At 49.6% G+C, this 16,282-nt stretch overlaps 1 protein-coding gene across 1 annotated transcript; it reads left to right on the top strand.

The window, feature by feature from the left end:
* The first annotated feature begins 5,379 nt into the window (after nt 1-5,379).
* On the top strand, nt 5,380-15,906 carry BAMBI (BMP and activin membrane bound inhibitor). The gene is made up of 3 exons (XM_066628603.1): nt 5,380-5,747; nt 13,504-13,791; nt 15,087-15,906. The coding sequence occupies exons 1-3, from the start codon at nt 5,672-5,674 to the stop codon at nt 15,503-15,505; spliced, it is 783 nt and encodes a 260-aa protein (XP_066484700.1). The 5' UTR covers nt 5,380-5,671; the 3' UTR covers nt 15,506-15,906.
* Nucleotides 15,907-16,282: the final 376 nt, after the last annotated feature.

Below are 16,282 nucleotides of genomic sequence, written 5' to 3'. Positions count from 1 at the left end.
GCAGTCATTATAGAGATGCAGCTTGTGCTGCTGGAACCCCTGCCTGAGCTGGAGGAGCTTGTCTGCCTGCCCCAAAGCTGTGCCAGAGCTCAGAGCAGTTGCCAGCCATTGGTGCTAAGGAAAGCTGACTGGTTTACCCTGCAAACAAGATGGGACCATGGCAGGGTGTTGGGTTAAAGCCTGCTGTGACTTCTCACTTAAGAGCAACTGTGCCCTTTGGGGTTAATGAAACCTTGGGGTAGAAAAGGAGATTGATTTCACTGAAGCTTGAGAAGTGGCACCTTTTACAGGTAGCCACTAGATGGCCCCAAAGATCGATTTGTTGGAGGAGGGCAAGTTTCCCCTTCTTGTAAAGGGGGATAATTCTTCCCCTTCTTGTAAAGGGGGAGATTCTCGGCATCACCTGGCAGGACAAAGTTCTAAACAACACAGTCCTGGAACGTGCTGGAATCCCTAGCATGTATGCACTGCTGAAACAGAGACGCCTGCGTTGGCTCGGTCATGTCGTGAGAATGGATGATGGCCGGATCCCAAAGGATCTCCTCTATGGAGAACTCGTGCAAGGAAAGCGCCCTACAGGTAGACCACAGCTGAGATACAAGGACATCTGCAAGAGGGATCTGAAGGCCTTAGGAGTGGACCTCAACAAGTGGGAAACCCTGGCCTCTGAGCGGCCCGCTTGGAGGCAGGCTGTGCAACATGGCCTTTCCCAGTTTGAAGAGACACTTGGCCAACAGTCTGAGGCTAAGAGGCAAAGAAGGAAGGCCCATAGCCAGGGAGACAGACCAGGGACAGACTGCACTTGCTCCCAGTGTGGAAGGGATTGTCACTCCCGAATTGGCCTTTATTGGAACACTAGACGCTGTTCCAGAACCACCTTTCAGAGCGCGATACCATAGTCTTTCGAGACTGAAGGTTGCCAACAAAGGGGGATAGGGCTCAAAGGTGCCTGATCTGTCCAGTGGTGTAACTAGGGGTTGTGTCACCCGGTGCGGGATGCCAGCGCGTCACCCCCCATGCAGGACAACATACCAGGTGGTGGGCGTGGTGATGTACCATCACTCTGCCCCCACTGGTTTTTGGGCTGTACCTTTTAATAGAACAAAGATAAAACACATTCTGCATGAAATTACGCATTGATTGATATATAACATGCTGGTATTATTCCTCCAAACTGTGATTTTAGTGATTTTGGTCACTGGTGGTGTTACACCCCCTCCCAGGGTGTCAACTTACTACTAACACCTTATTGCAGCAGTTCTCAAACTGTTAGCACTGAAACCCACTTTTTAGAATGCCATTCTTTCCAAGACCCATCAGAAGTTATGTCATGGTGGAAGTGACATCATTAGGCAAATTAAAATAAATAAGAATAAATAATTAAAGTAAAACAAATAATTAAATAAGCAGAAGCCAGCCCTGTTCCACCAACTGAATGTCCTCTGTACCCTGCCTGCAGTAACACCCCCCTCCAAAACCAGTAAGGTTTTCAGCCCTACCCAGTGTCCATTTCAATTTAAGAACTTCTGTTTAAACCAGATCACTGTCAGGATCCACCTGGCTTTGCAAGTCACCTTATCAGCTGAAGCCTCTGTTTGATCCTTTTTAGTGGGGAGGGGGAGGGTGCCTTCTGGAGCATTTGTTGAGCTCCAGTTCCATCAGACCAGGACCATTCTGGTGGCTTCACATTCCCCTTTGCCTGGCCTGACCACCAGCCAAGGCACGTTTGCTTACTCATGAGTAAACACGACCACGAGGCTTAGTTTTGCTTTCCATAGGGCTCAATACATTTGTCTGCTTGGAGGGAGGGACTTCCTTCTCAGGTATTTTTGGGGGCTGCATTCATTGGATCAGGACCACTCTGGTATCACTGGATTCCTCTCAGCCTGCCCTTTCCGTTGGACTAAGGCAAGTTCGCCTACTCACGAGTAAATGCGCGATATGGCTCAGTTTCACTTTCCATAGGGCTCCATGCATTTTTTGTTCTCTGGTGTTTTGGCCATAACTTTTGATAGAAAGGAGATATTTCACTCTGGTTTTTTGCATTGCATTCTGCTCAAAATTCCGCATCCAACGGTATATAACATGATGGGGTTACACCTAACCACCACAATTTTAGCGCATCACCCCAAGTGCGCGTCACCCCCCTGTGCGCGTCACCTGGTGCAGTTTGTACCCCCTAGCTACGCCACTGTGCACAGGGGAGTGGGAAAGTGGCTTGTTGAAGTAGCTGGGAGAAATGCTGGAGAGGCTTGCCACAAGGCTTGTGCCCTGATGGTTACCTAAGCAGGATAAGGCCTATTTGTTACAGTGGTAACATAAATGGCAAGGCTACCTGTGTGGATATTGGATCCTAATGCAGTGCCTCATTGCACTGGAGCAGCCACTGGCAAAAGGAAGGATGTGTTCTGGATGTGTTCTGGCATTTCAAAAAAGACATAGTGGAAATGGAAAAGGTGCAAAAGAGAGCGACTAAGATGATTACTGGGCTGGGGCACCTTCCTTATGAGGAAAGGCTACGGCGTCTGGGCCTCTTCAGCCTAGAAAAGAGGTGCCTCGGGGGGACATGACTGAGACATACAAAATTATGCAGGGGATGGGCAGAGAGATGCTCTTTACACTCTCACATAACACCAGAACCAGGGGACATCCACTAAAATTGAGTGTTGGAAGAGTTAGGACAGACAAAAGAAAATATTTCTTTACTCAGCGTGTGGTTGGTATGTGGAACTCCTTGCCACAGGATGTGGTGATGGTGTCTGGCCTGGATGCCTTTAAAAGGGGATTGGACAAGTTTCTGGAGGAAAAATCCATTACGGGTTACAAGCCATGATGTGTACGCGCAACCTCCTGATTTTAGAAATGGGCTATGTCAGAATGTCAGATGCAAGGGAGGGCACCAGAATGAGGTCTCTTGTTATCTGGTGTGCTCCCTGGGGCATTTGGTGGGCCACTATGAGATGCAGGAAGCTGGACTAGATGGGCCTATGGCCTGATCCAGTAGGGCTGTTCTTATATTCTTATGTTTTCACAGAGCACATACTTGGAATTCGCTGTCACAAGCTATGATGACAATGGCAACTCATGTAGATGCCTTTAAAAGGGTATACAGTCATGGTGACTACGTTTCTCAATGGCTACTCATTGCAACAGCAATGTAGAACCTCCAGGTTCAGCAGCAGTGAGCCTCTGCATTCTAGTTGCAGGGAAGCAATTATGAAAGAAAGTTATTGCCTTCATCTCCTGCTTGTGGACTTCCCAGAGGCAGCTGGGTGGCTACTGCATAAATCAGGCCTGTGGTCTGACCCAGCAGGGCTCTTCCTATGTTCTTAGGGCACTGTCATGCACTTCCCTTTGCTGCTGTTGCACACCAAGGTCTTATTCAGGATGGGGCAGTGAAAGTGGGAAGCCTAGCTATGTCTGATAGCAGATTGCTGGGACAAAGCCTTTCGGGCAGCCCAACCTCTGATGGTGTTGCTGCTGCTGATCCTAAAGATTCAGACCAGCATCACTAGGGGGCTGCAAGGGGTGTGGGTCACACGGGGTGACACTCATGGGGGTGTATGTGACACCATTACTGGCCAAAAATTTTTAAAGCTTGGTATTTTGGAATAATACCTTCATGTTATATATCATTTGATGCGTAACTTTATGCAGAATGCAATGAAACAAAGTGTGTTTAAATAACTCTATTCTATCAAAGGTTATAGCCAAAAAAACCAGTGGGGGAGGGGCAATGGTGCATCACTACTTTCTCAGCTTGGGGCATTGCCCCACCCACTGGATGGGAGGAGCTCCATCTTCAGGGTGGTATGCTGGCCTCCCACACTGGGTAATGCACACCCTGGTGATGCACTGGTTCAGACCTAAGACTGGGTCCTTGGATAACTGTAGGTCCTTCTGGTCCAGCAGATTTCAGAGGACAGCCCAATCCTAGAAGTGCGGGAAGCCACTCACCTTACTTCCACATGGGAATAAACAGGCATGATCTAGACCCAAGGCCAGCGATCTTCAACCTTTTCCATCTCACGGCACACTGATGAGGCACTAGAATTCTCAAGGCTCACCACCAATTGTCCAGTCATTGGACAATTAACAAGGCCCACCACACTGCTGGTGGGGGGGGTTCACATCCCTCAGTGGCCCTATTAATAAATGGTATTTATTTAATAAATAAATAAATAAATTTGCCAAACTCCCAGGGCACACCTGTGGACCAGCCGCGTTGCGGCACCCTGGTTGAAAATCGGTGCCCCGTGCTATGCTTAGGAGTGCAGAGGTTTAGAAAGCACAAAGTGTGTGATGTGCGCTAAGCCCATCAGTGCTGCGATGTGGAGTTGCCTCCTGCAGGCCCAGCCTGGAAGGGGTCTACTCAAGCTGAAGCAGACTTGGCAGCAGTGCCTTGGCAAGTGAGGGCAGCCCTGCCTGCAAGTTTCCAGTAAAGCCAGGGCTGAATTCGATCCTGCAGCAAACTCTTTATAAGGCCAAGAGCAGGAGGGGGAGCGGGAGTCGCCCTAATAAATGAATTAGCATCTCGGTAAGAAGATCGCTCGGGGGCTGCTATTGATCCGGCAGCAGAGCCTGGGTGCGCGCCGGGGATCGTTCGGGGGCTAATTGAGTGTCAGGCTCTGTCTGTGTCGTCTGGCTGGCGCCGGGTGCTCATTTTCACCGAGTGTCTTGAGCTGCTGGCTACTCCCAGGACGTCTGCAGCCCCACGAAGCAGCCAGGCTCCTGCTGGTCAACCCGTCCGCCTGGCGAGGGCCTTATTGATCAGGACACGCAGAAGATACACACAGGGGGGGGGGGGAGAGAAGAGCTTCGGTCTCACCTCCGGGAAGGGAATTTGCTCTCCACCTGCCTCCCCTAATTGCTCTGCGCAGAGCACCGCCCCGGATTTCCCCCCTTCTGCACTCATCACCCCACCTCTGGGCCGAATTGGGACTTCTAGCCCCTCGTCTGTCCAACCCACCCGTGGTCTTCTTGACCTCTTTGCTCGGGGAGGAGTTGCGGGGGGTCGGACTAGATGACCTTGGAGGCTCCTTTCCAACTTGAGTTTGGTGCCACTTTTCCCCCTCCTCCAGCAAAAGACTGGAAAAGAGAGAACGGGGGGGTGCGCCCTTCCTCGACCCCCAGCAGCATCCTCTCGCCTGGACTGCCCCCCCCTTTGTAGAGCTACTACTAATTGCAACGCGCTTTAGTTGAACCCGGGAGAAAGTCAGGGAAGGCGACGCGCCCTCCACGCCCCGGCGCGCTGCAGAGTAGGGCTCGCTTGAGTGACACGGAGCCGCCTCCTATGAAAACAGGCCTGGGGGAGGAGCCAGGGGCGGGGAGGTGGGGCCGGCCGTGGGGCGGTCGGATTATTTACAGGGCTGGAGAGAAGCGCCTGCGAGGGGTCGCTCTGCGCGGTGTGCTGCAGTGGCGAGGCTCGCAGCGCGCCCAGATGTGGCTGCCCCTGGAGCGCGGCTCTCTTCCAGCGTGAGCGGCTTCTGCGAGCGGCTGGGCTCCGGGGAAGAGGCAGCGGCCCGCCAGCCGTCGCCCGCGGAGGGAGCCCATGCGCTGCCCGGCGGGGTCCTTTCCTTGCAGCGCCGCGAGGTGAAGCGCGCCCTGGAGGAGCCCCGGAGCGACCCGCGCTGGTGGTGCTGGGGAAGAAGGGGCCAGGCGGGCGGCTTAAATGGATCGCCACTCCAGCCTCATCTTCGTCTGGCTGCAACTGGAGCTGTGCGCCATGGCCGTCCTGCTGGCCAAAGGTGAGGCCGGGGCGGGGGCGCGGGAGTGGGGGCCGCCACCGCCCCGCCGTCGGGGGCAGCCGGGGGTCCGTCTAGCAGCCGGCCGCGGTGAGACCAGGCAAGGCATCGTGCGTGATGGGGTGAGGCGGAGGCAAGCCTGGGGGGACGGGCCAGGTGCTGGCGGCGGAGGGCCACCCCGGATCTCGACAGCCCTCTTGCTTGGGTATCCAGTCCCAGTGATCTCGGCGGAGCTGAGCGCCACTCTGCTCAATGGCACTTGCCCCCTGGCTGTGGTGGCGGCACCGAGCTGTGAAGGGAAGACACGCTGACACAGGTAGTAAAGCAGCAATCCTATTCACATTTACCTGGGAGTAAGCTCCATTGACTATAATGGGTCTTACTGCTGAGTCGACGTGCATAGGATTGGGCTGTTAGGCTGCAGTCCTATCCACTTACCTGGGAGTAAGCCCCATTGACCTAGGAGCGGGTACTGAGCCCCCCCCCCCCGATTCCCTTCGATCGAGGCTCAGGCAAGTCGTCCACTCGAGACGAAGCAGGGAGTGCTTTTTCTGGCCTCCACGGAGTCTGTCCCCGAGGCCCTGCAACTCTTGGAGGGGGTAGAGGAACGAGGAGAGGCTCTCCCAGAGGGCAGCGTGGTGGGCTGGAGGGGGCGGCGTGGGGTGAGCCTCCTGCTAAGGGGGGACTGGGATGCTTTTGCAGGGTAGGGGGAACCCTCGAGAGGTGTAGTGGGGAGAGAGTCTCTCTACACTCTCGAGGCAGTGGTGGCTGTGTGTATGAGAGAGAGAGAGAGGAAGACTTAGGGATGGACAGACGGGAGGGGGTCAGTGGGTCTTGGGCTGGGGGCCTGGGGGGCAGGGCTGAAGCGAAGGGAGTGCCCTCTTTCGGCCTGGGAGTCCTTCAGTCTGGCCGACTGAGTGCTGCTGAGTTGATCTGAACGGGCTTCCAGCTGCTGCGATAGGAGGAAGGCGCCAGGTAGTGGCTTAGCTGGAGGGGGGGCAAAGCGCTAAGTTTGCAGGGAGCCTCAGCGGCTTCTTCCCCTCCCCTTCAGAGCCATTCCGGGCGGGGGGGTTCAAAACGGAGGCGGACGAGGGGCGAGGAGGACGGAGCACTTCACGTGCTGGTGGCAGCAGCCTTCCTTCCCCCAGAGGAGTGGGAGCCGTGCTGGCAGTGGCGGGGAGTTCCGCGGGACTTGCTCCCGGGCAGACGCTTGGGGAGGCGCTGCAGCAGTGGGGATGGCCGGGGTCAGGCTGGGGTGAAGAAGAGGAAGGCAGAGTGGAAGGGGGGAGGAGGAGGAAGCAACACGACGGTGAGGGGTGTATAGGGAGGGGGAGAGAGGCGGGGGTGGGAGAGCAGCCCGGTGGGTTGTGAAGGGCCCCCCGCCCCTTACAGAGGAGCCTGGGGAGGCGCCCTGGGGCTCGCCAAAGCGACCCCTCCACTGCGCCTAGCAAGGGGTGCCCCTTTCCCTCTCCAAGCGCTGTGGTGGCAGGGCTGCTGGGGTGGCTCCCCCCGCCCCCCAGCGAGGCAAGCCCGGTAGCCGCCCTCCGCGTCCCCGGGCAGCTCCCTGGGGCAAGGCTGCCCCTCCCCGGGGTGCCCGGCCTGGGAGTTTCCTCCTCTCCCCCGCTCCGCCCCGTCGCGCCTGGCGAGCTCCCCGCGCCGCCTTTGAAGCGCCCTGCCAAGGCTTTGTGAGCGTGTCGTGTTTCCTCGGGGCTGCGCCTCGCAGGCCGGGACAGGCTCGCCTGTTCTTGGAAGTGGCGCTGCTGGAGCTTCCTTCCCTCGCGCTGCCTCCACGCCCGGAGCCCAGGAAGAGGGCGAGCGCTTCTCCCAGTGTTTGTGAACTTCTGAACGCTCCCAGCCCTGGCCCTCTTAAAGGCACTCCTCTTCCCCCAAGACAACCCTAGTAAGGAATCACCACTGACAAAACCCCCTTCTGGTGTTCCTGCTAAGGTATTACTGCTCACACACACCCCTTTCTCTCCCCCAAGACAGTAAAGTATCACCACTAACACAAACACCCCTTCTCTCCCCCTCCAAAGCCCTGGTAAGGTATTACTGTTGACACACACACACACACCCCTACCCCCATCAGACAGTGCTAGTAAAGTATTACTGCTGACACACACACCCCTTCTCTCCCCACCCAGAAAACCCTAGTAAAGTATTACTGCTTGCACTCTCTCTCTGTCACACACACACACACCTACACCTTCTCTCCCCCAAGACATCCCTAGTAAGGTATTACTGCTGACACACACACCCCTTTTCTCCCCCCCCAGACAGCCCTAGCAAGGTATTACTGCTCACACACACACCCTTCTGTCTTCCCCCCAAGAAAGCCCTAGTAAGGTATTACCACTGACACACTCCTTCTCTCTCTCTTCCCCCAAAACAGTCCTAGCAAGGTACTACCTCTGACACACACCTTCTCCCCCCCCCCCCAAACAGGCATAGTAAAGTATTATTGCTGCTAAAGAAGGATGAGAAGGAGGCTGGGCTCAATCTGGTGTACTCTCTTCTCCCTGGACATCTTTCCTCTTGCAAAGAGAGCAAGAGGAAAAATCAGTGCAGTCCCCCCCAACTCCTTCCCACCCCAAAGTAGCTATAGATAATTTCTTGAGCCTCCCAATCAGTCTCTCCTTTACGCTGTGATACTATGTCAGTTTGGCTTGAAATTGGTGAGGCTTACTCCTAAGTAAGCTAGCTCAAGATTGGGCTACATGTCTCATATCTGTCTTGTGGGGTGGTGTGTGTGTCCCAAAAGCAGTTCTGCGGGCAAACTGTTAAGCTGCACATCTTAAAATTTGGGAAGGGTTAGTGGTAATCTTCACACAGCCCTGTGTGGGTTAAACTTTTTTTCCACTTAAGAAGAAAAGGTAATTTTCCCCCCTTCTTCTTCAAGAAAAAGAACTGGGAGAGTCCATGTCTCCCCATAATTGCCATGTTTCATGGAGAGGAGGTTAAAGGATAAGCTAGCACAGTGCTGATGTGCTACAGTATTTATTTATTTTGGAAAGAAGGGTGTAATTAACCCCAAATAACAGCCCTTGAAGTGAGCAGAGGGGAGTCTTCTGGCCCCATCAAAGATGGGCAGAAAAGGGAGTGACTGAGAGTAATGCGCAATTGCCGATACTGAAACTATGTGCCTGATAATGATATAATTAGGGGATCATAGACTCCTGGCTGCTGTCGACTTCAAAAGCTTTAAGAGAAGCCTGCAGTCTCTGCTGTAGCCACCTTGACTAAAAGCAGACATTTTTCTTTAATAGCTACATACAGTAACAAGAAAGAGGAGGGAAACAGAAAGGGCATTGTTCACTGTTTGGAAATACCAAATACCCTCTCTGGCTTTTTGCATAGCTCAGGAAGAAACTTTATGAATTGAAAGAAATAAAGAGGGTTTTTTAAAAAAGAAAAACAAAACAAAGCAATTATACAAAAACTCTATTCTGCTGCAAGGGTGGGGAAGGGGAAGAATGTGGCTCTAATTAAAATGGAGCTGTAATAACCCCTTGACTTAGTCCATCGTGATTTGTTTATAAGACTGTTTTGGGTCAGGAAAAGATAGAATTTTAAATAGGGTCATATAAGCCATTAAAACAAAAATGTGGGTTTATGGCTTTGTTTCCACTGCTTGTTACTTTCAAAAGACCCAGGGAAGAAAAGGAAGTGAAGACTGCTAGTTTGTGGATTTCTTTTTTCCCCCAAGTTTATGAAAGGTAGTTGGGAAGTGATGGTGGGATTTCTGGGTCCAAAGTCCTGAATGTCAAACTCTGGGGTGTCCAGAAAAAGACATGCAATAAGTGACAGTTCACCACTAGCCAGGCTGTATAACAAGCCCTGGGTTGGTATTTTTTAGGCTTCCTTTGGGGGGAGACTGAAGCTCAGTAGAGCAACAGCTGCTTTGCTTGCTAAAGGGCCCCAGTTCAGTCTTTGGCCTATCCAGGTCAAGGAAGCCATGGAGAGTCATTGCCAGTCTATGTAGACAAAACTGGGATGGACGGACTGAGGCTTGACTCCATATGGGGCAGCTTCCCACATACTTTGAATCTACAGTTTGGTGGAAAACTTCATGGGATTCAATAGCTTGCACGCTAAACAATTGGCTCCTCCAGTTTAAATAAACTCCAAACCTTTTAGTGGAGATTTCAGATACAGAATAATAAATAAATAAATTTGCAAAAATCCCATGGCACACCTGTGGACCACTCGTGGCACACCAGTGTGCCACAGCACACTGGTTGAAAATAGCTGCTATAGATGGGCTTATGTACTTATGGGCAAAATGTTGTTTGGCTTTGGGTAGGACCAAGAAACTTCCAAGTATCCCATAGCAAGAAGATAAACTTCATATAATTCTGGGAAGGCAGCCCTGCCAAAATCTGTGTCCCTGTCCAGTGATGTGAGTGTGAGACCTGCGTAGTAAACAAAGACTGAAACATCTGTTGCAGGGGCTCTTCACTAAGAGTCCTTGGGCTCTTAGGATGAGCTTCAGTGGTCTGTAAACCAAGTGCAAATTTGTATGTGTGTGTATTTATGTGCATTTTTCTGATGAAGCCTTCATCAGATTTGCGACCCAAAAGGGCTTAAGATGCCCACCACTGATTTAGTGGATGCCACTGTGCTATGAAAACTTTATTCCAATTACCTATCTGGTTGAGGGCTGTCACTAAGTGATGGAGCACATGCTTACCTTGCAGAAAGTACCAAATTTAATCCTTGGCATGTCCAAGCAGGGCAGGAGTAAAATTCTCTCAAATACAAGCGAGCCTTTGCTAATCAAGGTAGATACACCCTGAGCCAGATGGCCCATAGTGTGAGTTCCTAAGCACTAGTGTCAAGAATTACCGTGTGGTTCTGAGAGCCTGTGTTGCAAAGAATGCAGCCATCTTTTATGGATGCCAATATCGCTAATACAGTACATTTTTAAGGCTTCACCACCACTGTTTTGCTACTCATCTCCTAGGACCTAGAGCAAGGGTTTGTAACCTTTTCAGAATTACAGATCCCCAGTGGATTGCCCAACATGCCTCCATAAGCCCTTTGCCAGACTGTCACAGTCATCGTCATCACCACTCCTTTTAAGAAAGATGTCAAGAACTTGGTTTTGCACTACACATGGATAACTAGGAACGGAGTGGCTAGTCTGTATTGAAAATGGTGATAATCTAATCCAAGGGTGCTCAATAGGTGGATCGCAATCTACTGGTAGATCGCGAGGCAAAATGAGTAGATCGCAGAGTGCCGACCTGAAGTAGATCTTCAGGTGCCTCTGGGAGGGAATGTCTGGAGTAAGGCCCATTGTACTCAATGGGACTTACTCCCAGGTAAGTGTGGCTAGGATTGCAGCCTCACAGCCTAATCCTAGGCATGTCTACTCAGGAGTAAGTCCTGTTATACTCAGTGGGGCTCAAGGTACCCCAACATACATTGTACACATAAATGTTATATGTTATGATGGCGCGAACATTGTAAAAAAAACTCTGGTAGATCTCCGGGCCTTGCTGGGTTTCAAAGTAGCTCTCGAGCCAAAAAAGTGTGAGCACCCCTGATCTAATCTAACAACATTTTAAATATTGTTCAGATATTGTTCATGTCCCCAAGGCAGTGGCTCTCAAACTGTGGGTCTGGGACCCACTGGTGAAATGTGACCCAATTTTTGGTGTTTCACAAAACTGACAGGGAAAATTAGGTCATGTGCATCAAGATTTAAACAAGCTGCTACTTGGGGAGGGGGGAAGCACTGCTGCCCAGTCCATGGCCTCAAGGGATATGGATAAACATGGTTAAGAATCCTTGTCCTAGAGTGACAGTTGTTCTGGAAACTGAGCAGAATTTAGTCCCGTCCCCCCCGACTTAAGAACATAAGAACAGCCCCATTGAATCAGGCCATAGGCCAGTTTCTTGACTCTCACAGCGGCTCACCAAATGCCCCAGGGAGCACACCAGATAACAAGAGACCTGCATCTTGGTGCCTTCCCTTGCATCTTGCATTCTGACATAGACCATAACTTCCCTGAATAGAGTTGTATCTGAAATGTAGAACTATTGCTCTCCTGTATGTTGGAGAGCAGTGACTCTCTGAATGACTCTGTTTCATAGAGCTGAAATGTCTAGAAGAACATGAAATGAAAAGGGGTGTTTTTAAATGAAAGGCTTTTTTTCTTTAAGCACTTCCCTGAGAATTTTTGAGGTTTCCTGTGTGTGTTTTGTTTCATGCAAATAGTAGAGGATTTTCAGTCTCAACAGTTTTATCACCTAATGGGTTGGGTAGAGCAGACTGTGTGGAAGAAGGTTTTAACCTCCATTGCATTTCTGTCCCCACTTCCTGGTGAACTGCCATTTAGGCGGACAGAAGTTGAAATTGGCAAGCAGACCCCCCAGTTGTGAAGGACAGAGTTCCTGTTCTACAATAAAAACAGCTTTTGCATGAGAAGCATCTTTTTTGAAAAGATAATGCTGTGGAACACTTTTTGAAAATAAGTTTGTTATAAACTGCCATGGAAATTCTACATTTTAAAAATAAATAAAACTAAATGCTTGGAGGAATATGGGGTCTGTGACTGTGGCCATTGTACCTGGCTTGTGGGTTTCCTTGGGGCATTTGGCTGGCTACTAATAGAGACAAATGGGCCCAAGGCTGTTTGGCCAATGCCTCTCTGTTTCAAGGCTGGGAGGTTGCTTTTTCTTCCTTTGATTTTAATTCATAAGGTTTGGGCGAAAGCTCTTTAACATTGGCACCAGTCCAAAGGTAGTGAACAGTTCAGCAGCTCTGATTAAATATTTAGTCCTGACAGAATATGTGTCTCTCATGCTAGTTGTAATGCAGGCTCTACTTCAGGGAAACTAGTTTTTACAGGGGTGATGTATGGGAAGATGTCATAAGCATCTGCTCTGCTAAAAAGCAGACTGTGCATATGATTAATGGCAATCATTACAAACCTAAAGACATGTGTGCAGTAAGTGGCCGATGTGCAAACTTTCTTGTTTTCTGCCAAGAAACCCTCCTGTGAAAGCGACAAGGAACCCAACCCCTCTATTGCTGCTTCAGCTTCTACAGTGTTTGCTTGTGCCACTGTGATGGCATTCTAGAAGTGAGGCAGAACTATGTTGCTGGCCTGCTTGCAGTCTCATACCTAAGCAGGGAGTACAGGGTAGCTCAGCGGCTTCTCTTTGGCTCTGTGCAAGGGAGGCCCTATCTCTCTTCTCCCTTCTTCTTCTCCATGCTAAGTAATATCCTCCCTGCACATTGCGTTTCTCACTGGCCACCCTTGGAAATAGCAGTTTCCCTACGCAGGAGCTCTGGCATATATCATACTTTATCAGGTGCTCCTCTGCACCACAGTCTGCCTATATCCAAGCTCTTTGGAGGGAGGAGGAGAACACACCTTGGTAGCAGCGAGCACAGAAAGTCTCCATGTGTCCATTGACAGTGTTTTTTAGCATAGCTGTGTCACTGCTGGGGTTGGCTACCACTCAGGAGAAGCTACTTGTCAGCCTGCAACATTCACGGTGGAGAAATGGCACTGTCCGACCTGAGCGATCGTGTGCTTCCCCCACCCACCTGCTTGTATCATCCAGCGCTTGAAAAAGAGAACTGGTGCTGTGGTCTTTTTGGCATCACGACAAGTATGACAACCCATCTTGGTCCAGCACTGAGATTGCTGGATGTGATCAGGGACAGAATCCTTTGTGTTGACTTGCAGAGAAGCAAGTGCTATGGAAATGGAGAACTAACCTGCCTGACCCTTTTTTGTTGTAGGTGAAATCAGATGCTACTGTGATGCTGCACACTGTGTTGGAACAGGCTACATGTGCAAGTCGGAGCTCAGCGCTTGCTTCTCTAGACCTGTTGACCCACCGAATGCATATTCTCCACTTACTCATGGCTGCTTGGACTCTTTTGCAAGCACATTAGACATCTGTCAGGCTAACCAGGCACAAAACCACTCGGGCCCTACCATACCCACAGTGGAGTGTTGTTATGAAGATATGTGCAATTATAGAGGGCTGTATGATGTTATCTCTCCTCTCAGAGGCGAACCTTTGGGTAAGTAGAATTCTTCTCTGGTACATACATACATATGCAAGGTTAACCAAGGTGTTGCAGGTTAACCTGTGTGTGTGTGGGGGGGGGGGATAGGCAGGTTAACCCACCATAAGGAAGACCTAGTGTGCCTGCTATTGATTGGTGTCTTGAATGTAACAGGTTATTTTGGAGGTGGAACATAGATAGGCATATCTCTGCCAAGCAGCTGTTGTGTCTGTGTTAGCATGAGAGACAGAACTTGGATTCCCTCCCTGCATCTCTAGTAGGCCTGTCAGCTTGCTAGGGAAAACTAGATTAGGGAGGGGCACTAGATATTGCCCAGTTTTAGAATGGGGGCAGTAAATTTTAAGACAGTGCAAAAGAAACTTGATTGAGGCTTGTCAAAACACAATTTTAATTTAAAAGTCAGGTATTTTGTTACTCTGCATTTACCAGGGTGAAACTGTTAAATCAAAGAGAGGAAGGTCCAAAAGACATTTCTCAGCTTAGTATGGATACCTAAAAATGTGGCATGTAATTCATCAAATTAAAGGAACTTGGTGGTGTGGTTCTACTGATGCCCTACTAGTTGAGAGAGCATAAAATCTCTCCTGGGTATATCCGTGCAGCAGAATGCAGGATGCTGGTCTGTCTGTATTGTCAGAGTTGCTGTGGCAGGAAGAATCTGGGTTAGTGTTCTGCAGCTTTGCAGGATGCTTCTGGTTTCTTGATGTATATCAAGCCTAGAACTCGTCCATTGTTTTTATACTGTAAGGTACACAACTCTAAATTCTGCACAAAATTCAAGGCTCACCACATGAGCTGCATAGTTAAGGGTCATGGCACACATTTCACTTTGGGGCAAATCTGCACTTGCCTCTGTGTCTAGCCCATAAGGAGCTGCCAGCAGTTGTACCTCCCTAAGAAGCATACCCATATGATGTACATGTAGTAGTAGTCAGGTATTACATTTTTTTGTAATGAAAAAAATCTTGACATGTATCTGAAAATATTATGTGGAATAGTCCTGGATTGGAATTTGAATTTGGATCCCAGTGTCTAAAGCCAACACCGTGTTCACCACACTGTAATGGCCTTATTTTTCTTACCTTTGAAGATATGTGAGCATCTCTAACTATGGAGGTTTCCAGCATTTGTCACAATATTAATACAGTGATGTAGGACAGTAGCTGAGGGAGAGCTATACAATGTTAAGGGGGCCTGGCCCCCTTCCTGCTGTTCAAACGTGGGCTTCTAGGTGGTACACTGAAAGACTTTGAAGGACTTTAATTTTTAAAAGTTTTATTGTTTTGCAGGGCAAGGAAGCAGATATCAGCACGATAACAGCAGGAACCTCATCACAAAAGTTCAGGAGCTGACCTCCTCCAAAGAACTCTGGTTCCGGGCAGCTGTAATTGCTGTTCCCATAGCTGGTGGGCTAATTTTGGTGCTCCTCATCATGCTAGCTCTGCGGATGCTCAGGAGTGAAAACAAACGATTGCAAGATCAACGGCAACAAATGCTCTCCCGATTGCACTACAGCTTTCACGGACACCATTCTAAAAAAGGACAGGTGGCGAAGCTAGACTTGGAATGCATGGTGCCAGTCACGGGTCATGAGAACTGCTGCATGACCTGTGACAAAATGCGACAGCCAGATCTCAGCAATGACAAAATACTTTCACTAGTCCATTGGGGAATGTATGGCGGGCATGGAAAGCTGGAATTTGTGTGATCTCTTCGTTTTGGTGTTTTTTTAATATATATATTTTTAATTTGACCTTAAAATTTCTAGAGAACCTTTTTCTTTTTTTCAAAGGCCTTTGAGTTCTGCTGGACAGGAGCACTTTATATGGGAAAAGCCTACACTCATAAATCATTTTTAAGAAACAAAGGACTTCTGCAGAGAGAACCTTGGATACGTCTTCTGAAGGATTCCAAAAGTTACCTTATTTGCACAGAGTAAATAGACTCAAACGTATTATTTGCTTTAAAATTATGAAAGCAAAAACAAGAAGTTATACACACTGTTACCAGGTTGTCTGAGCTGTAGGGAGATGAGTTATGCTATTAAACTGTATGCAAGTTCTGATGTAAAGATTTTTTTAAAAAAATATATATATTGTCTAAAACCTACTTGTGGTCTTGCTATGGAGCTCTGATTTGCTGTCACTTGCATTGGCTCATATTTTTTGTTAGTGTTTACGTTTTGCTTAATATGAACTCAAGTACTCATTTCAGTAAATTGGCACACCTTCCCTTGTTAAACATGTGAAGCTGGCTTCTACAGAGCTGGTTCATCTAGGTCAGTGCTGTCTATACAGGCCGGCATCGGTTTTGTCAGGGGTGTTTCCCTGCTGTACCTGGAGATGCTGGGGGCTGATGGTGGAATGTTCCGCATGCAGAGCATGGGCTCTAGCACTGAACTGTAACCCCTCCCCAGGGGCCCTGTAAGCTTTTCAATGCTTACACTGTCCAAATTTTCTGGTTGCCATAAAGGCTAATGGTTAGT

Source organism: Tiliqua scincoides, chromosome 5 (genome assembly GCF_035046505.1).
Source record: "Tiliqua scincoides isolate rTilSci1 chromosome 5, rTilSci1.hap2, whole genome shotgun sequence".
In the NCBI taxonomy this organism is placed as follows: domain Eukaryota; kingdom Metazoa; phylum Chordata; class Lepidosauria; order Squamata; family Scincidae; genus Tiliqua; species Tiliqua scincoides.
This window is presented reverse-complemented; position numbering and strand designations above follow the sequence as displayed.